This window comes from Solea senegalensis, linkage group LG9, assembly GCF_019176455.1.
Source record: "Solea senegalensis isolate Sse05_10M linkage group LG9, IFAPA_SoseM_1, whole genome shotgun sequence".
Lineage (NCBI taxonomy): Eukaryota > Metazoa > Chordata > Actinopteri > Pleuronectiformes > Soleidae > Solea > Solea senegalensis.
Window position 1 is genome coordinate 13,318,993 of NC_058029.1, and position 26,331 is coordinate 13,345,323.

At 43.5% G+C, this 26,331-nt stretch overlaps 1 protein-coding gene across 7 annotated transcripts; it reads left to right on the plus strand.

Annotated features, from left to right (window-relative positions):
- The first annotated feature begins 4,527 nt into the window (after nt 1–4,527).
- On the plus strand, nt 4,528–25,816 carry LOC122774590 (protein SOGA3-like). 7 transcript variants are annotated; one of them, XM_044034007.1, is made up of 13 exons: nt 4,528–4,607; nt 5,691–6,480; nt 6,679–6,903; nt 6,999–7,157; nt 8,449–8,520; nt 8,751–9,070; nt 9,224–9,383; nt 9,700–9,769; nt 9,971–10,517; nt 10,637–10,766; nt 10,890–11,262; nt 12,476–12,610; nt 14,658–14,720. In XM_044034007.1, exons 2-11 carry the CDS (start codon nt 5,743–5,745, stop codon nt 10,998–11,000), a joined length of 2,532 nt encoding a protein of 843 aa, XP_043889942.1. In that variant the 5' UTR covers nt 4,528–4,607; nt 5,691–5,742; the 3' UTR covers nt 11,001–11,262; nt 12,476–12,610; nt 14,658–14,720. The 7 variants fall into 7 exon arrangements, with proteins under 7 accessions (XP_043889942.1, XP_043889943.1, XP_043889940.1 ...); XM_044034008.1 differs by lacking the exons at nt 12,476–12,610; nt 14,658–14,720 and adding an exon at nt 19,257–19,319; XM_044034005.1 differs by lacking the exon at nt 12,476–12,610 and having other exon boundaries at nt 14,658–14,825.
- The last annotated feature ends 515 nt before the right edge of the window (nt 25,817–26,331 follow it).

The following is a 26,331-nucleotide window of genomic DNA, read 5'->3' on the forward strand; positions in this document are numbered from 1 at the left end:
TTTTGTTCAGACTCTGTTTATTTGGATCCATATTAACTTCCACAATGGCGGTTACTAATCAGTCTGAGGTCAACTCAGAATACAACAGCATAACAGCATGAGAAACAACATCAACTTGCCTTTTTGAACCATATGAAGCTGACTGGTAACATTCCTGGCAAATATGAGGACTATGTTGCTACATTTGTTATAAATGAACCATTCAAAAGCAGCAGTCTAGCTGCTTCATTTTTATTTATGTCTCTGTGTGACAGAACATTTGTTTTTACATGAAGGCATTTGTAGATAGGGTGCTACGTTTCTGACACTAGAGGGCAGCAGATTCTTTAGTTTCGTTTGCAAATAAGCATTTCCACAGGGCAGTGACACAATTATAATACATTACATACACACAATATGCTCACTGTGCTCCAAAGGTCCCGTTAACAAAGTCACAACACGAGGAGAATATTTGAACATCAGCGAATTATACAAATTAACTCCTGGTTTTGACCAATTAAGTGCTGCACACACACACACACATATACACACACACACACAGTGGTTTCCATGACTTCAGGGGATATTGCATTGACTTACTTTCATTTCCTGGAGATTTACTCTAATCAATACTGGCCTAATCATAACCTTAACTTAACCTCAGCCTAACTTTAAAACCTGTTTTTACCTTAGTAATTTACGTTATGGGGACTTGATTTTTGTCCACATAAGGAAGACAAGTCTCTGTAATGTGACTGTGTAAACAGATTTAGGTCCCCACAACATAAGGAATACCAGGTACACACACACACACACTGGCTGTCAATGCAACACCAATTAAATCTGTCAAAATCTGTCATTGAGGAGTATGAGGGTGGTTCCAGAGCAGGGTGGGGTCATTTTGAGTCATGTTTCGCTTTTCTGATAAACAGGGAAACAAATTAAAAATACGCACCAAAATGCAAATCTTTGACAGCTTTTTGGTTTAACAAACACAAACCCCTCGCTGAAACTGAATTTTGAGCCAGACTTGTCCCTCTCCATTTTGACAAGGTCAGACAAAGGTTTCCATGACAACTGTACACAGCAGCTGTCTGACCCCCTCACCCATCTTACACCCCAAACCCCGCCCAACAGCCACCTAATCGCCCTCCTCCTGCTCCTCACTGCGCTTGAATCAGCTGAGGTCCATGTGGGGAAGCAGCAGAAGCTTCATAAAGTATTAAACAGGGATTGTGTTTGTGTGTGTTTGTGTGAGGGGGTTTGATTTACATGTGTGGGAGTTCTTGTGTAATAGATTGAGAAACACATATGAATGTGTGTGTGTGTGAGAGAGTGTGTGTGTGTGTGTGTGTGTATCCAATGCCCCTGCAGAGTTTGAGTGGGAGGCCTCCACTAGCTGAAGGTTATTACATGGATGATATTTGTGTTATTCCTCAACCTGGGGCAATCATTTCACAACTCAGCCACATGAAACCAACAACAACATCCCACAGCAAACTGTTCCTTTGGAAGTCACCGCTCCATATTCTTACAACCGTGTCGCCCGTTTCCTCTCAGCATGTTAGAGTAGACAAACACATCTTCAGAGCATTAACAGTCTGAGAAGGAAGTCTCTGCAGGACAAATGATTTACAGCTGCTGATGAAGCACAAGCTGGGAAATTCAATCAAATGTAAGCAGCAGAATACAGTCGAGGTTTAAAGAAGAGCTGCAAAAGCGTATTTAACATTAATTCAGGCAAGTGTTATATTATATTATAATACAAAAGCTTATTATTCTCAACTGTAGTGTAGGTATACCACTCCATGTGTTACGTGATGTCACACCACTTAATGTAATCTCATTAATGTGTACATGAAAATGTAGATTAATGTCAGGCGGTCTTAATGCTTTCATTCAAATGTCTGTTTTGATTAGAAACAGAATGACTTCACCCTCTCTATAGAATAAAGACCAAACACAAAAGCTCATATTTAGTAAAGGTTTGTGTAACTTTATTCTATGTTTGTTTGAATCTGTGTTTCTTTAGTTTAAGTGTCTCCTTCAGTAAAATCCCCCGCGGATTCACAACAAAGAAACAATTCTCCTCCCACTCACAGGCTCAGCTGATATCAGGAGCACAAATGAAACTGGAGATAAGCAACTGTTGTTGTTGTTGTTGTTTTTTAAAAATGCCTCATGGGAGAAACATATTGCAGCAGTGAGGCACTATAATTATATGTTACCTGTTGGAAAAAAAAACGTTCAAACATTTTCTGAATATGACCGGTATTCCTTTGCAGATACTTGCATGACACAGCAGATAGTCTCTAATAATTTTCTATGTAGTGTCAGACATGGCCTGGAATCCCTGTCTGCATGTTATCTTACTGTGGTGATAATGAGTAACAGTGTAAGGGAGAAAGTGAGAATGACAGAGAGACTTGGGTGTGTGAAATGAACAAGGGTTTTTATTTTTAGGGTGAATGTTCACCAAGGCTTCCCTCTCCCTCCCTCTCTCCCTCTCTCCCTCTCTCTCTCAAACACATACACACAAAAACCATGACAGCATGGGAGGAGTCATAGAGTGTGTTGTGTCAGTGTACATAAATACTGAGCTTGTTTTTTTGGACGTGTGATGTAAATGTCACGTTCACAAGTTATTTATGCTCTAATGGGGGATGAGATATATATCAAGTCAACTTTCATTCACAAAAAATATTAGGATGGGGTGATTCAGTACAGTAATCATGACAGTCTATCATCCAAGGTGATCCACATTACTTCACAAATGACATATTAATAATAAGACACTTTTATAACCTAACATCACCATAAATAGAGAACAATCAGTAGTTCTTGTCTGGCACAGGGAAGCCGCTATAATGGAGACATCTGTCACTTAAATGTAAGCAAATCACTGAATAGCCCTGGGTCAAAAGAAAGACAGGTGGGGGTGTGATGAATGTGTGTGCGCATGTGTGTGTGTGAGTGAAAAGGAGTGCAAGACCCCAAACATCTGTTATCCCTTTCAGACAGAATGGATCATCATTCTTGGCCAAAGCAAGGGCCTGATTGGCCCTGCATCGTCTTGTCTGGCAATTAAACTGCAATTATAATAGAGAACAGTCTTTTTTTTTTTTTGAATGGATCGAGATACTGTGGAGTAAAATCCTGCTGTGACAGCATCAAATAAATCACAAAGAGGTGAGAGCCCAAAGAGCTGTTGTTGTTGAAGAAGCCTTGGCAAAAGCCAAGAGCTCTGCCATAAAATTCTCAGAGCAGTGCAATTCCAAGTCAATTCCCAGCACTTTCTGTTGAACGTATTACTTTACTAACACAGAATTGGTGGATACAACATCACTCCACCTTCTCTGCAGTCGACAGATGAATACTTGTATAACAGAGCAACTGGAGAAAGGCCAAGGATTGAAAACTTTTAATGACTGGTCTTTAAAAGTTGTTTCACTCTAATTACACTTTCTATTCCCTGACAACTCTCACAGACATTATGGGGAAAACGGTTGGCAGGCAGCACTTGAAATGAAAAGTATTTGTCCCTTGACAGCATTTTGCCTTATTTACCCCTCTGCAAATGAACACCAAATTGTTTCACGAATGTTTGCTGGGCATTTTTGGAACAACGTATGCTCCAGTTTTAATTTGAAAGGCTTTTGTGAGAACGCTCGAACGAGATGGCAGATAGAGGCCAACTAACAACCACTTTGGAAGTACAGACCTTTTTGAAATCCCTGAACCACAGCCACATGGCGTGAAAATGAAAAACTCCATGACTAAAGTGCATATTTCACTGAAATCCAAGCCAGAGACGAATGAGTCATTTGTCATCACTGAATCAAAGTCAACGTATTGTCTGAATATGAGCAAAGTACAGGATGTGTTTCAACCTTTAAATTAAAATCTAATCAATGGCTGTATACATGGTGAATAATGGTATTTGTAATAGTAGTTTAGTTAAGGATTAGCAGTAAAATGTGAATTGTGCATGAACTGGCTATTGGTCATGGAATGGCAGTGTCCTAACAAGAATAGCTACCCAAACGTGCACACGGTGTGTGTGTACTTGCATTTCTTTTACTTTACTTAAGGACCTTTTCTGGCACTAACACTAATCTTGTCAGGAGTGCAGTGGAGACCGAAACCTGGTCCTAATGAGGCACAACCTCATTTTTGAAGGAACGTTTATAGGGCTAATTTGAATTATGTTTAGGTCAAGGTCCCTAATGCTCTGGTTAAGCTATGTGTGTGGATAAACCCATCTTTGTGAGGACATTATAACATTGTGAGGTCATTTTGGCTGGTTTTAGGGTTAGAATCAGGCTTAGGTTCGAATTATGGTAAAGGGTCTAGGAAATGCATTATGTCTGAGTGTCCTCACAAAGATCGAAAAACCAGCATGTGTGTGTATGTGTGTGTGTGTGTGTGTGTGTGTGTGAGAGAGAGAGACATTGTCTTCCAATGAGAGCAGTCTGCTGCTTCGCCTCGGCTCAGCTCTCCTCCCTGTCGATGATGTAATGTCATGAATATTGAAACAGGTTGCTCGGGGGGCGCTAGAGTCAGCAGCATCCCTTCTGCCTCCTCATCACCACTTCACCCTTCAGCATCCGACGAAACACCAAGTAAAGGTAAGAAATTCATTTGGAGCTTCCCGTGTTTTGACCCACCCTTGTCTATGAGCACGAGGCGTGTTCTTTTTTTCTTTTTTCTTCACATGAACGTGTCTCGTGTAAACCTATATGAAGGGCAAAGCAGTGACTGTGGTCCTACACACCGTGTTCTGTGCAGTCAGGCCTCTGTGTTGTGTGCTGATTTACTGTTGCTGCTCCTACTTGTTTTTATATATAGAAAACTCTCTAGAGCTGCACTCACCCTTATTTAGTCCAATCGAAGTTGTCTTCATTTGATCAGCGCTGAGTGGGAGACTGCGTGGGAGAGCCTCTGTGACTCGCCAGTCGATGTTTTTGCTTTTCAAACCAAAGAGACAAAGAGAAAAGGGATTTAAACTGTGTCACCTGTGCGGTAGCTTTTTTTAAAATAAAAGATGTTCTGCTCAGTGCTGGAGCTTAACTTCCATATATGGCTAATATGAGTCATCGATGTTGTTGGGAAAGAGGAGTTTAATGATGGCTGACAGGAAGTGGCTGTCTCAGCAGCGTGGATCTCTCCTCCACTGTCTTGTCAAGTGTCTGGATCATCCTTTGTCTCCAGGTCTTTTTTATCAGATCAAAGGCCACAGAATCTGCCGTCTGTCAACAGAACAAGTAGCTTTGCTTTAATTGGCTGCTGCTGCTGCTTAGGTTGTAACAGCCAGTGCTCTGTCTCTCGCTCTGGCCTCTGGGCAGTGCACATGACATAAGCATGGATTGCTTGATTGCCCGAGTTGCAGCTGATCTCCCACACGCCTCATCAAAGTAGGGCTGGATGGCCGACTGCATAATCACTAGTTATTGCCTGTTTCGGTGCGCTTTGCACTGACAGTCGCCTAATTAAGCTCAGGCTAAAGAAGCTCCATCTAAATCTGATCTTTTAAAATAAAGAACTTGGTTATTCAGTGCAAAGTTGAAAAATCCATTCCACGTTCATTTATTGCTATTATTGTTTTATTTTTGGTTTTCTTTTCTTACCCAAACACGAGCACTGATGCAGCCCACTGTGGCAATACAAATACCAATTCTTTTTAGGACTGAAAGGGCAATTACTGATTACAGATACCGGTGAAGGGAATGGATGCTGCTGAGGATGAGCTGAGCCTCTGACACCATGATGAACACGTCCTCCTCTGCCGATAGCGCGCGGCAGCCAGACAATAGCAGCCGCAAGCAGCAGCAGCACCGCTCCTCATCACCGGGCGGACCCAAAGAGAGTGGATCCAAAGCTGGTCAGAAGGCCAGCAACTCGTCAAAACTCGTCACGTCAAAGCAGGGAGGAGGTGGTGGAGGTGGAGGGAGAAGCAGCCGAGGTCATTCTCCTGTTTCCGCCGGCAGGGAGCGGCAGGCCGGAGGCGTTCCTGCCACAAGAGGCGCGGCTGCTGTCCAGGCTGCTGGTGCTGAAAGCCCGACAACGAGCAGAAGCGTCATCCAAACACCAGACGACCCCTCCCGCTCTGCTGCCTCCGACGCCTCCTCGCCCTCCAGCCGCGTCGTCTCCGACCAGCCCTGTGCATCCAAGTCTCCCAAACTGAGGAACAAAAACCCGAAAGGAGGGGAGGCCTCCTCCTCCGCGGCGGCGACGAGTGGCAACAAGAAGAGCTCCAAAGCCACCGTAGGCTGCGGACCTGGCTTCTGGAAGGAGGGATGCTTGCAATCCGAGCTAATACAGTTTCATTTGAATAAGAGCCTGGGCAAGAAAGGAACAAAGATGCAGACCAAATCAGCATCACCACCGGCCTCAGAGCCGGAGCTGTCCCCCGAGCGCGACAGCCCTCAGCGGGCTCCACAGCCTGACCAGGGACTGCAAGATGAGCTGGAGAGGCTGGAGGATGAAAACGAGGATCTAAAGGTAATGTGGTCATCTATTTCAATTCTGACAGTGCCTTGTAGCTATAGCTGGTCGTGTTTAACGAGTGTAATAGTCACACCTGTTGTTAGCATAAGCAGACTGCTTCAATTAACCCTGTTACAGCTTCAGGCTTTGTCCTGAAAAACATGTTTTTAGTCACTTAGAGGCATTTCATTTGTCCTCTCTGTTTCTTGTCAGAATGAAATCGAGGAGATGCGGGCAGAGATGGATGAGATGCGCGACACGTTCTATGAGGAGGACGCCTGTCAGCTGCAGGACATGCGCAGAGAGCTGGAGAGAGCCAACAAAAACTGTAGGATCCTCCAGTACCGACTTAAGAAGGCTGAGAGGAAGAGGCTCAGGATCACAGAAAGTGGCCAGGTGGACGAAGAGCTGCTCAGGAGTCTGGAGCAAGACCTGAAGGTGAGTCTCTGGCGTTATTCTGCTGTGTGTTCTGTATTCACAATCAATCAATAACAAGTTCCATGTCCTCTCCTTTGTCTCTGTCCCTGTTCCAGGTGGCGAAGGATGTGTCTGTGCGCCTGCACCATGAGCTGGAGAACGTGGAGGAGAAGAGGACAAAGACAGAGGAGGAGAATGAGAAGCTGAGGCAGCAGCTAATAGAGGTGGAGGTCACCAAGCAGGCCCTGCAGAACGAGCTGGAGAAAGCTAAAGACGTAAGTGCTCCTTTGATTGTTCCATATATATATATATATATATATATATATATATATATATATATATATATATATATATAGTCACCTCTAAGAGAACGTTGGATAATGGCTGAGGTCACTTTATGCAGTGCATAATATATGACTCTAGCGTGCATTGTAAATGCATTTTGTGAAGTGTGTTTCTGTGAGGTATTGACACATTATCAACAGCACATTGCTGAACATGCTGCCATTTCAGGGGGGCAAAACAGATTTTAGCCACTGAACAAAAAAAATCACCCAATATGTCTGCTTCAGTCAATGATATCTTAAGAATATGTAAACTTAAGTTTTTAAAGCGCTCTCTCTCTCTCTCTCTCTCTCTCACTGCGCCAAAGTCCATAGAGAAAGAAAGCAGTTTTACATAATTACACACAGGAGTTGTTGATCCACTGCGTAAATGTTTTGTTTTGTGACTTCAGCATTTGAAATCCTTTGCTCATATTTACCAAAGTGGTAAGTAATAACTGTAACATTTTTTTAGACTATATTATATGACTATTATTAAGGAGTATTCTGCAGACCAGGATAGGTCATGGCAGAACTGGATCTTCTATATAAATATGAATTTCTATGGATTTAAAAGTGAGTTTGCTGGTTCAAAACCTGGCAAAACAATCAAAACATATATTAGACTTGTCTTAGGATAATGTAATGCAGAAATGTTACATATTCTATATTTAAGCAGGTGTAGCTTTCATAAGGTGAGCCTTTTGTTAAGTGGTAAAATCTGGCAGCCATGTTATCAGTGAACTTGAGTCTCCGGGTCGCAGGCGTGTTCATGGAAACGTTGGTGTGTTCGGATGCACATGTGGTGAAATAAATGTTGATAATGTATCAACCACAACCACACTTGAGCTGTCAACTTGAAAGAAGCTCCCCTAATTAATTCCCGAAAGCTAAAAATGAGTGCTGAGTATTGAGTACAGTTCACTGTCTGTGCTGCAGCTCACACTGGCTGGCAGCACAGTGACATAACAGATTTGTGTCAGATTAATGACATTTAGAAATGCACGTTTTGCGGGTGTTTCATTTAATAGCTATAGAATTTGCACTGGCACTCAGATCAGCATGAACTGAATTTACCATCAGTGTTCTGGAGAGTGAGTTAGAGTGGACCCTTTTTTTTTTTCCATTACCGAGACTTCACTATGTTCCATACATCTGGATGATATCAGTTACTCCAGTAAGAAAACACTGAGCTGCTGCTGCTGCTGCTGCTGATGTAACCACTGCTGATGTTTCCCTGCAGCTCTCACTGAAAAGGAAAGGAAACAAGGATGGACCGAAGGCAGAGAGAAGGACCCCACAGACACCGGTCGAAGTGAGTCAACATTTAAATTAGTAAACATGAACACTTAAACCTCATTTTGAGCCACTGGATCCAGAAGACATTCTGGATCTGTAAAGAACCTAGCCTCCTTATAGCTATTACCATCTTACATAAATACTTTGTTCCATGTTACTTCCATGTAGATTTTTTGCAAAAATACATTTACTGCCCATGAGACTGTAACCAAAAGGTAAATACACAATCTCCATCCCTCTTCATAGGAAGAAAATGAAGATCTGAAATGCCAGCTAGCCTTCATCAAGGAGGAAGCCATCTTGATGAGGAAGAAGATGGCAAAAATCGACAAAGAAAAGGACAGACTGGAGCAGGAGCTGCAGAAGTACCGCTCTTTCTACGGGGATGTGGATAGTCCTCTGCCTAAAGGCGAAGCTGGAGGTCCTCCCACCACCCGTGAATCAGAGCTGAAGCTCCGCTTGCGACTGGTGGAGGAGGAGGCGAATATCCTTGGGAGGAAGATTGTGGAATTGGAGGTGGAGAACAGGGGGCTGAAGGCTGAGCTGGACGACATGAGGGAGGACAGGTACTTTGCGATCAATGATTGAAACCATTTCTAGTCCAAAAGTAGTGATAGTTGTAAACAATTACATTACAATATCATGGAGAATTGATGAGGGTAAGTGAGATGTAAATAAACCTGCACATACATCAATGCTTTTCACTTCTCCTCACCTAGTATGGCGGCAGCAGGCTTGGACGGCTCTGGCAGTGATGGTCAACAATGCAGAGAGCAGGGCGAGGCTCTGTCCGAGCTGAGGCAGCAGCTTCAGCTGGTCGAAGACGAGGCAGAACTTCTACGCAGGAATCTAGCAGATGTAGAAGAGGAGAACAAAAAGGTATTATTTTGATTGCACCCATTTCCTCACCTGTGTAACTCCTTGTTGCTTTAATATTGTAATGTTAGTGACTTTTACAAACAAAGGCGCGTTACTTACTGCCTAGCCCTGTCTTTTGTTAGCCCTAACCCAGTGGGTTGACCAAAACAACCCATAGTTACACATAGTTACACATATACACGTTAGTATTTATTTAATTTCTTCTAATAAAGCCTCCTAAATGTGACATACTGGACCTTCAAGTGCATCTTATAAAAAAACAGCTGTTATCTAAGTCTCAGTGATAATTATTGTTATTATTTTTTTTCATCTTTAGGTGACAAGTGAACTCAATAAACTGAAATACAAGGCCGGATCGCATGAAGTCGGATCGAGACATGGAGGAGGTTTGTGTTTCTTTCTTTTTTCACTGTCATTGTTGATGGAGATGAGTCAACAGCAGAACAAAGACTCTCTCTTCCTCTTCTTCTGTTTCAGCTTCATGTATCAGATATAAAATGTGTTTCACAAAGCCTCCAGGAGCTGTACAGCACAGTCTCATTTACAGAAGTGTTCCACTTTTCATTGCCTCCTTGTTTCATCCCCAGGAGGAGCTGACGTGGCCAAAATGGAGGCCCTCCAGGAAGAGCTGAAAGCTGCACGTCTGCAGATCAATGAACTGAGCGGCAAAGTTATGCAGCTCCAGTACGAGAACCGCGTGCTGCTCTCCAACATGCAGCGCTATGACCTGGCTTCCCACCTGGGCATCCGTGGCAGTCCACGGGACAGTGACGCAGAGAGCGATGGAGGACGGGACGACGACACCCCCTCTGCCTCAGCCTCTTCCCCTCGTCTCCTCCCACCCCACCGCAAGCGTGAGGGCCCTATTGGAGGGGAGAGTGACTCTGATGAGGTGAGGAACATCCGGTGCCTCACCCCCACACGCTCCCTTTACTCACCCGTGGACAGCCGTTTTTTATCCAGAAGCCTGAAGGACCGCCAGCAGATGATAGACATCCGCATAGAGGCAGAGAGGCTGGTTCGGACCATTGACAGGCTCATCGCTGACACCAGCACTATCATTGCTGAGGCCCGAGTGTATGTCACTAACGGAGAGCTGTTTGCAAGGATGGATGAGGATGAAGAAGGCGGCAGGTAAAAATGACACAAAACAACTCCTTTCTCGTTTCTTTGTAGAAATTGTATTTGAAGTTGTATTTCAAGTTGTTTAATTGCTAATTTAGTCCTCTCTCTTTCATTCTCCTCCTCTACAGGATCAGAGAGCATGAGCTACTGTACCGTATCAATGCTCAGATGAAAGCCTTCCGGAAGGAACTGCAGAGCTTCATAGACCGGCTGGACGTCCCCAAACAGGAGGACAAACAAGCAGAGGAGCCGCTGTCTGTAAGCTAAACAAACACTGCATGACTTTAATTTTGTGTCCACTAATACGCACTTATCTAACTGGTCATTCTGCCTCTCTCCCCTCTTCCTCCTTCCCCTCCTTTTACAACATCATTCATCAAGATGTTTCAGCCCATTATTTTGCTAATCCTCATCCTTGTTCTGTTTTCCTCACTCTCCTATGCCACTATTTTTAAATTGGTATTCCTTTTCACCCTGTTCTTTGTTCTGTAAAGCACACACTCGGTTACTGTATTTTTCTACATTTTCACAATTGCTTTTTCATTTATTTATTTATTCATTCATTTATTAATTTTTATTTATTTTATTATTCATTCATTTCAGTGCTGTTATGTTGAACACGTCACATGTCATAAGGTCACCCAAGGTACAGGAAACTATAATTTCCCACATACGACCCCAGCCTCTCGCGCACACTGATGCTTTCAACATTTATCAGCGAGTGAAAACCGCGGAGCGACAGTGAAACTTTAAGGTGAGTGTCAGTGAACTTATCTGAATATGGGTAATGGGACATTAGTAAACAATCTAAGACCTGGTTTTAACATCTGTCATGACTGATTGATCACATGTTGACAGCATCCAGAATACGTCCTTAGATGTGATGTCAAAAAACACATTTGAAGGTGGTTTGAGGAACCACGTGGCCACATTCCTGAACATGCATGAAAGCAGTCGGTCCTCAGGACAGATTAGAGTCCACCTCCTCTGCAGATGTCCCACTTCTCATCTCAGTTCCCATATGTGGCGGCACATGATCATCAGGTCACACTAGGAGATGCATCCACAACGCATGTTATTGCAGAGTGTGAACAGTTGTACTTGTGATTGGATTTCTCAGGATAAATATTAATACCAGGTCCAGTTTTATGTGCCACATTCACTCACATGTGTTTTCCCTTACTGTAAGTATAGATTCTGACTGACTGTGGCTGTAAACAAAGACTGGTGACAATGTGTAATGTTATTGCCCAATTTGCTCACTCCAGTGTCAATTTAATGAGCCACATTAATTGAAAACGCATGTGTGGATGGGCAGGCCCTTTTATTGGAGTCTAAACATGTTGTGGAGAGACTAAGAGAAGTGCTGAGAATCTATCGTGTTGATAACAGTTTTAAAAAGTACTGCTCGTTTGTTGCTCATGCTTCATAGATTATTGTTGTTTCATTTTTAATCCAGGGAAACCAAAAAAAGGTTTAGCCACCCAACCACAAGGTTTTCCTCTGTTGGGTCTGTGAGCAGTACAGTGCTGGTGTTGTGAGTGCCCTGCCCTGACCTGGCAGGCACACACACACACTCTATAATATCACTGGCACTTATACACTGACACACTGTCTGATTCTGAAACAAACACTGACTCACACAGTGACTGTGGCAGGTTTCTCTGAGGCAGATGCAGATGTGTGACTCATCATGTGCTATTTGGAATTTGGTTATTTGACAGTCAGAAGAGGTGTGTATGAGCTGTTGCTCCGGTGCAGCTCTGAATAATGAACCAAGGAAAGATGAATGATGAGAGGCCAGTTTCACCAAGGACCTGACCACCAGGATGGAGGTGGGAACTGGTGGGATATCTGACGTCACTGATTAAGTCCAGCTGTGGAGAGAGAGGGAGCGAGAGAGACGTGAAGAGTTAATGAAAGCATCGTTTTGACTGTAGGCTCTCTCTCTTTCTCTCTCTCTCCAGTTGGTTCTAACTAAGCCACTGCATTCCAGTTCAGACTTCAGCTCAACTCCTCGACATGTGGACTCTCGTGGTTTAATCTCTAATGGTTGACAATTCATCACAGCTTTCGGGAGCATATTAAAAGAAGAGGGAGAGGTAAGGGTTCGTCATTCTGTCAAACGACACGTGCGTCGTGGCTTGTTTTTGCGCTCGAGAGGAGCAGAGCTCTATATGTAAGCATTAAAGTCGCGCGATACTATTATTGTGGAGCGACCTAACAAAGTAACGGCTGCTCTGCAGACTGCTGCTGTTTTCAGGCCTGGTGTTATGCTACGTTATTTCAAACCGAGGTTATAAAAAAAAGCCCTGCCCTCGTCCTTTCCTCGTGATAGCCAGCTCCTGTTTCACTAAGACTGTGGATGATCAATGCCGGAAGGCAGGGAGGACTCAAGGGTTGAGGAAACAGGAAAGGTAGTTAAGGAGCCAGCGCATTTGTATCGATACCTTTTGCAACAGTGTAGAAGATGTTTCCTTCAGATCTTCCAAAACCGTTTGTGGACCATCCTATTAACTATTAACTCCTAATATTAGTATTAATCACAAGTTAATGTTATCCATATCATTCAATGTTTATTTAATAAATAAACGACTGGAAAAGTATTTCGCGTCCCATAATATATCACCCACCTGTGCGTGCCCGTGTGTTGCCTCTATCACACTTGTTTGTCCTCAGCCTGTGACGTTTTGTCGCGAGAATTAATTTATTGCCATGGATACAGCGTTAAGTGGCGTATCCTGTGAGGTGTAATTAGAGAATCGCGGTGTTGATGGATTGATGGAAGGACGTGGCTCGTGCTGCCTCCTGCAGACGCCGCTGCGCTCTGACTCCTCTGGCTTTGGGAAAAGTAACTCATGGTTACAGGAGGTAAAAATACCCGCTGCTCTTGCAGTTCGACGCTGTGATATTTTTGGGAACTTCTCCCATTCGCGTCGGAGTGGTTAGCCTGCACGTCTACTCCTGCAGCTCTGGGTTTTTTGACTTACTTGCTCTGTGCAGAAGAGAGAGAGAGAGAGAGAGAGGGACGCACAAGCACACACGGCGCTGCGCGTCTTGGTTTCAGCGCAAACATTTAAAAAAGCCAAACGCGCATTGACGAACGCAGCAGTGAGGAGGACACCGCGGGGCGACTGTGGCCCAGGAATGGTCTGACATTATCTCCGTGAAGACATGGAAGAGACCGAAGCGTCCAGTGCTGCCGCGTGTGTGCGCACTGTGGTGACTGGTGTCCTCGGTGCTGATGTGCAGCCCACGGCGGATTCAGCCGGGTTTGGATAATGTGCGCTTTGACGCAGAGCTAACGCAGAAATGGATACTTACAGATCAGATTGTCCATCAGCTTCAAATACTTTAACCACTTACGTTGTGTTTTAATGATTTATGTTGATGCGCTCGAGAAATGTGGAGTGCGTTAATGAACGGCTCTGGGCTGCACGGAGGGGGCGGTGCTGGCGGGGGATACGTCCCTTCTCAGGGATGGGAGTTTGTGCCGAGCTCCAGGATGGACAGGACAGACAGAGGCAGGGGGAAAGCCCGCAATCCACTCAGAAGGATCTCCTCTCCGCCCACCGTCTTCAGTCAGGTCTACGAGTCCCAGTTCGGTGCTTCGACCGGGGGAGGAGGAGAAGAAGGTGTACTTGGAACACAGCTCGAGATGCTCGGGGGACAAATGTGGTCTAGACCTGAATCACCTCAGCAGCAGCAGCAGCAGCAGCAAACACAACACATACGACTTAAAAAGAAATTTGACGAATTGAAAAAGCGACATGTTCAGGACAAGGAGGGGTGGACGCGTGAGAAGGAATCCTTGTTGAGAGAAGTGGCTGACTTACAAGTAATTGGAACTAATTACCACTTAAGTGAAAAGTCAGCACTGTGTTTATATCTGTGTGGACCTTTGGTGTGTCTGTGGTACTCCAAAAAAACTTAGGCCACTGTCTTTTTCCTGTTCTAATTATGTTGGTATGTGGGAAAATACAATTTTAGAATATTCTTTCAGGCTAAACACTTGATAGTTGCACACACCAGTGTGCACAACACTTTGGTTTGTAGTGGAATGCTTTAACTTCTGTTTGGGGGAAGACAGACACTGCTTGTCTGGCATGTTTGGCTGACAAGACTGCTTCCAAATGTGTTTCCATGCAGGGAGGGGAGAACAGGAGGATTCTGCTGGACCTGAAGACGGTTTTGGAGGAAGTGCAGGCAGAGGTGAAGAGAGAGGAAGAGAAGAGGAGCGAACTCCAGCTGCAGTACACCAGAGACAGATGTGCCTGGGAGCTGGAGAAGGCAGAGCTCAAATGCAGAATTGCGCAGGTGAAGGACGATGATGATGAGGATGATGGTGTTGGTGATGATGATGAGGTGTGGGTGGAGTTTTGGGGGCTGTATTCAAAGGGAGTTTAATATGTGTGGTTGTGTGTGAGTGCAAACTGTTTATCTAACTGCAGGAAAAGGTGCATACGACTCAGAGCTTATTTGTCAAAAAGCAAAATAAGAGAAATATGGGGCAACCTCCCTGACACAAAACAAAGGATGCATTTTTTGACTTTAGATTCTGAACACGAGCATAGATTTGTTTACCTTCTAATGTTGATGCATGTGTGGCCTTTCGTTTTGTATACGCTGGGCTTGCCATGTTTGCCACCCACATGACATGGTGATAAGTCACCCTGGCATCCCTCCAACTCAAGCCTCAGCTTAGACAAAAGATTTTCACTGAGGAGACAAACTCAGTGATCCCCGCTCAGCCAGACATAAACAGCAGGCTCAGCTTTTAACAACTTTCTCTCAGCAGATGAAATGTTAACCTGTGGTTACCACGGGCAGCTACCGTTAAGTGGTTCTCAAAATGGGGAGAAAATACACCGTGGTGTTTGCATACCAGTGCCATTCTCTATCAGGCATTACACACAACACTTAAAGACCACTGCATATTCTTCAAAGCAAGATGGCTTTTAAGGGTTGAGCATATCAGATTATGAAATTGTTTGCTCGGATGTGAAATTGATTTAGACTTTGATTTCTCTGTGTACTTACTTGTCTTTGCGACAGTATCCGTGCTTCTATGCTGACTGAATCCATATGGATCATATCACAGGCTTCAAACTGATTTGTCATGCGTTCACCTTTTAAATACAGCTCCCCCTTTTGTTTTTGTCCGTTTGGAGCGACTACAATAATAAAATAAGTCTCAGAAATTCTGTAATGTGGTGAAATTAATAAGATCACAGAGGACCCAGGAATGCAACACAGTAACATGGCTTTTTCCAAGTAATGAACGACACATACTGTACTGTATATGGTTTAAGTGCTGTGCGATGGCTCTCTCTTGTGAGTGGATGGCAGTGTTCTCGTTCAGCTCTTTTCTTTGTCCTGCTGGCTCCGTGCCTTCTCACAGTGTGGTTGACAGAGAACCTTACAAAAACAGACATTTACTGTTCTGTTTTGTGTTTGAAAAGCCCAGTGAGGCAGTGGGAGCGGAGGCTTGATCTACTGCAGGAGGTTATACAGTCATGCCAGTATGCCCCATACATGCACAGATGTTTTTCTTTTTTTACCAATATGCTGATGGACATATGAGGTACTTGAGTTCTCTATCTCCTCTGAGAGAGGTCTGCCACCAAGACTAGAGGAAATCAAGGTGATTCATTTGGGACGTTCATCTTTTTCATTTGTAATAATGTTTAGTCTTTGTTTTTCCATGTATGTGGACCCATACACATACCTACAGTAACAGTTTTCAATATTAATTGCACAAACAGACCAAAGGAAATGACTTGGAGTGAAGCCTTGCTGGGCGGGGTAAGCTCCATTGTTAGCGGTTGTTTTGTCCTGATGCTACATCCTGCTACAGGTTATATTTAATGATATTTGTTTACCAAAGGCTTATCAAAGGCTACTCATGAAGCTCAAAGTACAGTGTTATGTGCAGTTTAGCGTGAACTCCACGTCATTGAAAGTATAGACTGACGGACAACAACATTTTTTTCCCCCACTTCATCTCATTTAATAATGAGAATAAATTAGATGTGTGGCAATTCATAGTTCTTGCAACCAGATTAAAGAATACACAGGAATGCATGTGGATCAGTGTAAAGTGGGTGAGACTTTACTTCACATCAAAGTGAAACGTGTGAGCAATTTCAACATGGGTGAGAAACTCCTCTGTCTTTTTACACATGTTAGCGAAGAAGTGTTTTTAGCTCAAAAAGAGGGTTAAGGAGATAGAGGGTAATTGTGAGGGTGAAAGTTTGGATGATTAACTAATGAGTCAGCGCAAAGTGAACATTATTTTGGAATGAGCATTTATGTGTGAGAAGAACCCTGTCAAATAGCTACAGTGAAGACAGTTTACTATCATAAAGGTATGGGTATTCTGCTCCAATCACACTTTGAAGAGAGAATGCAGCAGCACACGCTCCCAGTGAAGAAACACTTGGAGCATTATTCAAAAGCATACAGACATGAAGTTATTGAATCATTGGTGGAATTTACATTTATTGGGGGATACTGTATTTAAGGTAGTGGCACTGTAAGTGAAATGCGTAATACTTATTTTCCTGCTGAAGTTGTCATTATCTATTATTAACCAGGAGAGTCCTCATATGTCCACACACTCATGTTTCATGTATACCATTTTCCTGTCTTACATATTTTGTAGCCGTGGTTGGTTTACATCCTCTCACAGATCATCTGACTCTTCAGGCATACTGAAGCAGTGCAGCCACAACAGTCATTTACTGAATTGGCCTCAGTTTGTTAGTGTGTATTACACATATACTTACTGTACCAGAAATTATTCTGAGTGAGATTTTAATGAAAGCACAAGTGGCTGTGAGTGTATTGGATTTTGTCTTCCTGTTGTTTTTGGATTTCTGGATATTTACACGCATATTTCTCTGCATGCCGCTGATTTATGAAAGCTACTGGCACCTATAGGAGATATCTCACTCTGCCTGAGCAGTGAAGTCCCCCCTTCACTGTGTCTCTCCACCTCCCACAGGAATGTGACATTGTAGGCCACTATTTATAGTGGGTCACCGTGGTGACACAGTTACCTTTATATACGCTGTGCCAACCGATGACAGGGTGGTCAGGACTAGCCGGATATGGCACACTGGGACTGTGCCATATTGAATTTGTATCTGTGTGCTTGAGTGTGTTTTTCAGGATCCAGCTGTTTGCATGTTTGCTTGCTCCACAACTTCCTCTGCCTCTGCTGTCCTAATCACTGACAAATGTACTACAGTCCATTTATTTTGATTCCAACCATCTTGTTTTTGCACTTTCGGTGCTTGTTTACATACGGGCGTTTAAATAGACCGAGGACAGCACCCATCATCACCCGTCTGTAATTGTGGAGAACTTTAAGAAGAGTCACAGGCACACAGAAAGGGTTGATTGTTTTCCTACACCATAATTTCTTGACCCTAGGCCATAGGCAGAAATAGCACCATGACCGAGGCTGGGACAATGTCTGTGAGGGAACACACTCAGGCACACTTGTATGCATTCTCTCCCCTTTTTCTAAACACCCACACACACAGACTTGCACAGCTATTCTTCTTAGGACATTGCATTCAGGTTGGCAGCCAATACAAAGTGTTATCCTTAACCTTAACCATAAACAGTTAATGCCTAACCCTAACCAAACAGCCGACCTAACAACCAACTACAGGCATGTATATTTACACACGCACACATGTACACATACACACACTAAGGCATATGCACATGCATGAATGTTCCCCTGCTTTTATTAGCATCAAACAGAAATGTACATATGTACCACAGAACGTACAGACCCATGTACTGAAACACACCCTCATTCTTTAGTATTTCAAAAGCAGACATTCTCGAGATCAGAGAATATATGTGGTATGCACACACAAACATTAGTATTACTCAGTAGTCTTGCTGAGGTGCCAGAAAAAAAACAAAAAAAGCATCATACTTCAAAGTCTGTACAATGTAAATTTGTTTTGTAAAATATCTTTTCATTATAATTGAAGCGATAACATTCTTTTGGTTTGTGGTTTTGGCCGTAAAATGCTCAGTGAAATTCCCCGGGGAAATGCCCATGGTATTTCAGTGAATTGGGCATTTTCTAACGACACTTGGAAACACTGTCAGTGAACCAAAAATGTCCAGTTGAACCTAATGAAATTGGCATTTTTGTATGGTCACTGTTGAAATCAATTAGAGTGAATTATTTGTTTAAGTCTTATGACCAATGTCAATGTCCCCTCTTCTGAGTGTTTTTCTCTAAAAGGTGATACACCAGCGTGTTGTTTGCCTGAGGCCATATGCATCCTCTGCAGACAGATTTTGCTGTGCTTTAATCCACCGTATCCTGCAGTGTATCCTGTGTTAGTGACGTACCATAGACAAGAGACGTGACCTTTGAACCAATATGTGTGATTTTTTTTTTTTAAAGAATATTGTCAGTTTTATTCTCTTCTCTTCCTTTCACTGAACCCACTCACACTCATCCCCATGGTGTGTTATTCCCCCACTTCCTCCACCTTCTCTTCCTGCCACTCCTTCATTCCCTTAATTCCACTCTAAACTCTGTTTCTCACTCCTGCCTTACTTTTCGTCTGGATCTCATCCTCTTTTCTCCACCTAAAATCTATCTCTCATTAACATTGACTGTGTGTGTGTCTCTCTCATACTCTTTCCTTCCTCTCCTCTTTGTACTTCTCATCTGTGCTCTCTGTTCATGTTATCTTTCTTGTCCTGCAGTTGGAGGTTAGAGAAGGTACCGGATTGGCAAGTAGAGGGGTCCAGTCAGCAGGTCTTGGTTCTGTGGCGCCGCAGGGCACTCAAGCGCAGTGCGGTGAGACCCCAGCTCTCCACCGAGAGAGGGAGGAGCAGCGGAGGCTCCTGGCAGACACGCGCTCAACCGCCATGGACCTACGCTATCGTCTGGAGCACAATGAGAGGGACTGGTTACGAGAAAAAGCTGAGCTTTTGGAGAGGTTTGACATAGAGAGGAAGGAATGGGAGACCCAGCTGAAAGATATGCAGAAGAAAATAGAGAAGGTATGATGGAGTGACTGCATGGTTGAATGGAAATGCTGCGTTTGTCAAGATTCAGTGATTTATATATATTTTTTTCTTCCTTAAGTGTGTTACATCTCCCTCCTACACATCCTGTTAAACACCAACGCTGTCAAAACAATATCCCAGATCATTGCAGCTGCAGAATGTGAGAAAAGGAAGGAGTGGAAGGGGAGGGTGTGGGCTCTGTTGTAGCTCTGACCTCTGGGCACTGAGACAAATACAGTGATGAAGACAGTCTGGGACCTGAGGTGTTATAGAAAGGGGAAGATGGCTTGCAACAGAGGCAGAGTCAAAGTAACACAACAGAAAAGTTAATCATGTGTTGTGATGAAGCTCAAGGCCAACAGCAGATTAAAATCTGACATGGTTGAAACAGCAGATTTACAGTTTTTAATGAAAGAGGCTATACACAAGTAGTTGTACAGAGTGCAAAGGCACGGAAAAAGGCCTGCTATGAAAAGAACATGTGGCTCTCATTTGCCCCTGAGACCAGAAAATGAGAGGGGAAAACTGCAGAGGAATAAAGCAGACTAAAGTCCCATCGAGACATTGCATGATGGGAAACAAGCCCAGTCAACATGAAATAGTTACTATTTTGAGATTTCATGGTACGAGGCTAGAGGTCATCCATTTATGTGAAAGAATTTGTGGAATGTCTTTTTCCTTTTTTTTTTTAAGATGTGGTCTAAATATGTTCATAAGATTATCTTCCTATATTAGAGTAGTTAGAGTCGGTGTATATTGGTGTAGTAGTAGTATTTAATCATTTTGCCATTTACATTCATCATACTTTTATACTTGACTGATTTTCCCTCCCATTATGAGCGCCAAGGTGGAGTCATTTCAGAAATAACACAGTTTATAATTCAGCTTTGAGCACATTACTGGATAAACAGGTGTATTTAACTGTGTGATTTATTATTTATTAGTAATTTAATCCAAGATCCAGTTTTCAAATTGAGACACATTTAAAAAAATATGATGACGTCTGTTTCTCTTTCCTGTTTGTAGCTGTACCGTGAAGTGAGATTCAAGCGAGAGGGGACCAGACTGGACGGTGATGATGTCGTGCACAGACTGAGCATACCTTCCACCAGCACGGGCTCCAGTTTGCTCAGCGACAACTCGCGCTCTGAGCCGCTCAGCAGCAGCAGTCAGTCGGAGCAAAACAGACAAGCGTCGTTTCCTGGCTTTGGTCTCAACAGAAACATCAGTGACAGAGAGAGTCGTCAACATAGCCGTTTCCAAGTAGACAGCCTCTGTGACTTCAATATCGGTGGTCCGTTTTCTCAGAATGAACCGTCACAGCCTTCGCTGGTGGACGACTTGAGATCCAGGGGCACTTGGCAGCAAGACTCTGTTGATAATAAAAGAGTTTCTGTTGATACGACAGAGATGGCTGCTATTTTTAATGGAGCTCCTGAATGTCAAATGCCACAGAAAAATGCTTTGTATGGGAATGAAAACAACGTCCCTGTCGGTCCACAAGAAAGTCCTGTTTGGGCAGACCTGTATGGCAGTGACAAGAAGAGGAACACCACTACTCTTAATGCTGTAAGTGTTTCAAACCATTTCCTGTTTGTGAAAGACATATGGGTGAAGTGCACATTAGTCTTTACCTCTCTGTGCTGTCAAATGCTTGTCTGATCACCAGTAATCCTGTAGTTTCATTTTTCTCCTTCATCATTCCTTGGTTTCTTCAGATTTCCAGTCCTCTTAATCTACCATTTGTGTACATTTCTTAAGCATCACTTAATCTCCAGCTTGTCTCTTTGTATATCTTTGTCTCAGGCGCTGAAGGAGATAGCACGTGTAAGCGAGGAGCTCTGCAGCTACCAGGATGAGATCAGAAACAAGAGTGGCGATAAGAGGTAAATAAAATCCATTTTAACTTTCAGGTATCAACATGAAACTATGCTGCTCGCTTGTATTTATGTGCTTATACAGATCAGAATCTCAGTGTCATGTCTGTTGTGTGTAGCTAGACATAGTTTAGCATGGCGAAATTAATTTAGAAATATGACATGGTTTGAAATGGACTCATTTAAATAAACTAAATGCCTTCTGCTGTTTAATTTCCTCCAGGAATCAGTCTGAATTCCTGGGTGTAAATGAGGAGGATGAACCTCCCTGCGACCTTAGTCAAATCTACGATGATTTCCGGGCCTTGGAGAGGGAAAACTGGATCACTTTGTCACCAGATAACACCTGGCGGGCCAACACTGTGAGTGACTCCTGGAGAACAAGTGCTGCAGATCCCAACAGCTGCAGAGACACACAGACGATACTCTCTGAAATAGACACAGCAGCTCCACCCATCCCACCACGCTCCTCCTCCTGGAACCTGAGCACCTCTGCCCTAACAGACACAGAACTCCACATCCCGGAATCCCCCACAACTACAGCGAAAAGGTGCCACAGCCCCTATGTTCTCGTGGACAGAAAGTGCAGTAGCCCCTCCATTGTCAGGAAGTTCGAGGCGATGCTACAAGAAAATGAAGGAAAGGTTTTCATTGATGGTGCAGTATCATCCTGCTCTGTTCCTGCTCACTCTAACTGCAATATGGCCTGCTGCCACAACCGCTGGTCCTGTGATGCTAGCAAGTTCAACAGCAGCAAGTTATCTCCCTGTGAGACAGTACAAAAGAGTTTCCCTGAGGTGAGCATACTGAGTACTGCGAAAGACTTGCGCTCAGATTACAACCCTGGTGTCGGTAACCTCAAAAATCCTGATCTGCAAACGCCTCCAGGGGTCACAGAATTACCTGTAGATGTATTGTTGTCCAGTCTGGAAAAAACACCTGTCAGCCCCGACCTCCAGGGCTCCAGAAGAAACATAATGCTGGAACAAAAAACAGCTGAGTTCAACCGAACTTTGTTTCAGGCTGAGATGGGCCGTGGTGTAAAGCAACAAGACAGTTTTACTAGTACAGATGCCTCCTCTCTGGGTTGCCAAGCAGCAACAGACGTTTTACTGCCCAGCGAGACAGGATTTCAGCCACACTGTACTGATTTCAGCACCGGTGTTATGGGTGTGAATCCTGAGGTCATATCAGATTCCACATTTCAAAATACTGAGGTCCTACCAAGGGGACTGAGATGTGGTCTTGAAAGCCAGGGGGTCAGAATAAAGCAAGACACCCCATCTGATCTTTCATTTGAACAGCCACAGGTTGGACTCAGGGACACCACCACAATAATCTCCCAGAGTCCTGCTCACCAGCCTGAGGTCAATCACAAAGTTCAAACACCAAGCAGTCCTTTCAGGAAAACACAGCGAAGAGCAGCCACTGGGGCTGTCTTCTGTGAGCCTGTCTCGTCTGCAAATAACCAGCCAGGACAGAACATGGAGGATTCCAACTTGATGAATGAGATTCCACATGGAGTAAAGCTTCAGCCTGCAGCCAGAGTGGTTGCCCCAATCCAGCAGTTGCCTGTGGAGAACAAACAAAGACCGGTGACTCAGCCAGAGCACCAGGCGCAGCCAAGGCATGTGTCTTCACCTCCTTCCCAGCCTGACTCCACCAGGCATGGACCTCGAATGATGATCGACCATCCCTGGAAGACCCTCAATCTGGCGGCGTACCCACGGCCTGAGGGATCCAGGTCCAACTATGGAGCAGTTGAAAGAATTCTGAAGAATTACGAGACTGCAGCTAGGGCCCAACAAAGCCAGAGCCAACTGAACGAGATGACGTCACATCCTAACCTCAGTGTTCGGAAGCAGGAGACTGTCACTGAACTAGACATGCTGGACATGGACCCTCTGCCTTTACCTCCCACTCTAAGACACGTACAGACTTCTAACACCGCACAGACACACACTACACATGCACAGCTCAGCAGCCACACTGCCATGGGTGTGAAAGAGATTCAGCTTATAGTGCAGGTGGGTACAGACTGAGATGCATTCAATCTTAAACATACAAGCACAACATACTGTAGAAGCACCTGTCTTGCCATAAATCAGGTGAAACATTGAGTGGGATTCTCCTCACATAAAATGTTAGTTTGCATATTGTTAGACTGAAATATTATTATGTCAAACTGCACTTTATAATGAGTAAGTTAATTATCAGTAGCCCAGAATGAACTTAGCAATTCAGTCCATCTCATGTTCCAATCTGAATTCTCTAGCAATTGCTGCTAACAGAGGACAGCTCCAGAGGGAATGTTGTTTATTTCTGGTATGTTCTAAGAGACAGAAGCAGGCCAAGACACCATTATATTCTGGGCATGTAGGTTATGCCTTTTAGTCTACTAACAAATGGAAGTGTTGATGTGGCATACAAAACTTGGCAGGAGGTCTGTCATCCTTAACAACATGTCTTTTATTCTTAATTTTTTTCTCCCATGTGATTTCCTTGCTTTTGTGCTGTAATTACAGAGGTATCTGCAAGAAGCCAGCTGACTAAATGCCCATGGCAAACCACGTAAATAAGAAGGCTAAAGGCTTATTACTCTGCTTCAAAGTCCAGCACATGTCAAATAAATTGTTTGGCGCAATTATCAGGCCAATTTAATTTGAACTTGTGCAAACATTGTGATTCGTGGCACCACTTCAGTTCAGCCTTGACCAGGGAGCAGTGTTCAAAATGAACTTTGATGATTCTGAAGTGCAGTGAAGTGGCAGCAGAAAAGGAAGGGGGGTGCCTACCTTCTCCGTGAGATGTCATGTGGATTCATCAGTGGTCCTGTTTGAAATATACCTGTTGTTTTCCCTAGGGTCAAGAAGACTACAGATGGAACATGTGACAAAATGTAAAGTATCTCTCTGTGTGAGTTTGATTGGCAACAGGATGGTGTGATAATCCTAAATGTTAATTCATTTGTCTCTCCACAGGCAAATGAAGAGTCTTCTGTCTCCTCGTCTTCCGTCCCAAAGTGTTTCTCGAGGCCGACTCGTCCTGCCAACCGACGCCTCCCCTCACGATGGGCCAGCCGTTCCCCCGCTTCTTCCTCCTCCACCACTGCCCCCATCTTACCTCCATCCTGTCGTCTTCAGAAACCCACTTCCTCCTTTACCTACGCACACGCCTTTCACATAGAGACTCCACCTCACTGTGTGTATGAACCAGAGGCCAGAAGCTTTCAATGACAGCGTTCTGTTGTACATGCCAAACACGTACTGCTTCTCCAAATACCTAAAGACTCAGCTAAGTGCTCCAGCTGTGAGTTCATTAACTCATGGGTCGAATGTATATGGCATCCTGTGGACGCCACAGTAACTGACCAAGGACGGCAAGTGCAGGATCTCAAGAGCAGCTTGAGTTAAGCACAGCCTCAGCAGACAGTCAAAGGTCAAAACATCACCTTCCAAAGGATCAGTCACATCCGATGCCTCAGTCATTCATGCCAACTGTCTCTGGATATCCTATGCTCAGGTCAGAATTATAGCCTTGACTAGTGTAGCCTTCAAGATTTTACAACAACAGTCAAATACTCCTGTTCTATATAAAGTATTTATGCCTTTAAAAGTGATGCTAGCTCATAATCAGATGACCTACAATGACTTCCAGCCAAATGAATTTCAGAAAGATGTATTTAAATTGTAAAGTATTTTGTATTTCATGCGCAACGTGTGCTTTTTGCACAAAATGTGATTTTCAGAGATGAAGGTAGTCGAGGCGATTTCCCCTGACATCACACTCTCAGTGTGCTTAACGGAGCAGAGTTGTTTCTTCTGCCTTCCTGAATATTACCCACAATACATGTATGGACTGTACCTTGCCTGTGACGAAAATATTTCTTTATGCTCATTCTTTATGCTCTTCTTTTTTTTTTTTCATGCTTACTCAAAAACATTCACTTGATATCAACAGATGTGAGTTCCTTCTTTTTATATATATGTGTATATATATATATATATATGTATATATACATATATATATATAAATATATATGTATAACTCTGTACCAAAGGCTGGTTTCTTTTTATGCATTTTCCTGTTTTGAAAGTGAAATTCAGTGTTTGTAATGGCATTATGTCTCCTGTCCAATCCATTTCCACTTAAAATGTATGTTCAAGGCCCTTCACGAGAGCTTGCTTTTGTGTATAAGTAATGACGCGTATAAAACATACTGAAAAGCCTTTTTTTTCTACTTTTACTAATTCTGAATGGTCACATATCAGGACACTCAGTCGAGTAGTATAGATCTTTGGTTAAGGTGGTGAATCATATCATGATGAAGGTGATGCCTTTGCTGTTCTTTTTGTGTAATAAACTTAAGAACCTAAACTTTTCTCATTTTCTTTGTACAACCAATATCAACTTACTTACTTACACTTTTTGAAGTTGTTTCTTATCTTAGACGTATTTTATAATGAGTATAACATAATGGGAATATTATTCTAGTATTTAAAAGTTAGGGGACACATTTTGTGTTATTAAAACTGATTTTTTTTTTTATCTCATTCCTCATCCAGCCAAATTAACAATAATTTAATCAATTCTGAATATGATAAATCATATTAATATATAAATATTTCTGTGACTGCTCGGACAGGAGGCAAACACCCAGCTCACTGACGTGAAACACCAGACGCGAAAGACTGACTGGCTCCTTGAGTTTTGTTGGCTCACGTCCTGAGTGACACTGAGTGGTGACTGCAGAGTGACAGCAGACGTGGAACCATCCGTCTCATCAGCCGTGTCCGTGTGAGTGGGTCTTTGTGCTTTGTTATACTTGTGAACGGCATCAACATATGCAGTACAGTACAGTTGACTCACAGTAAATGAATGGCTACCTGTTG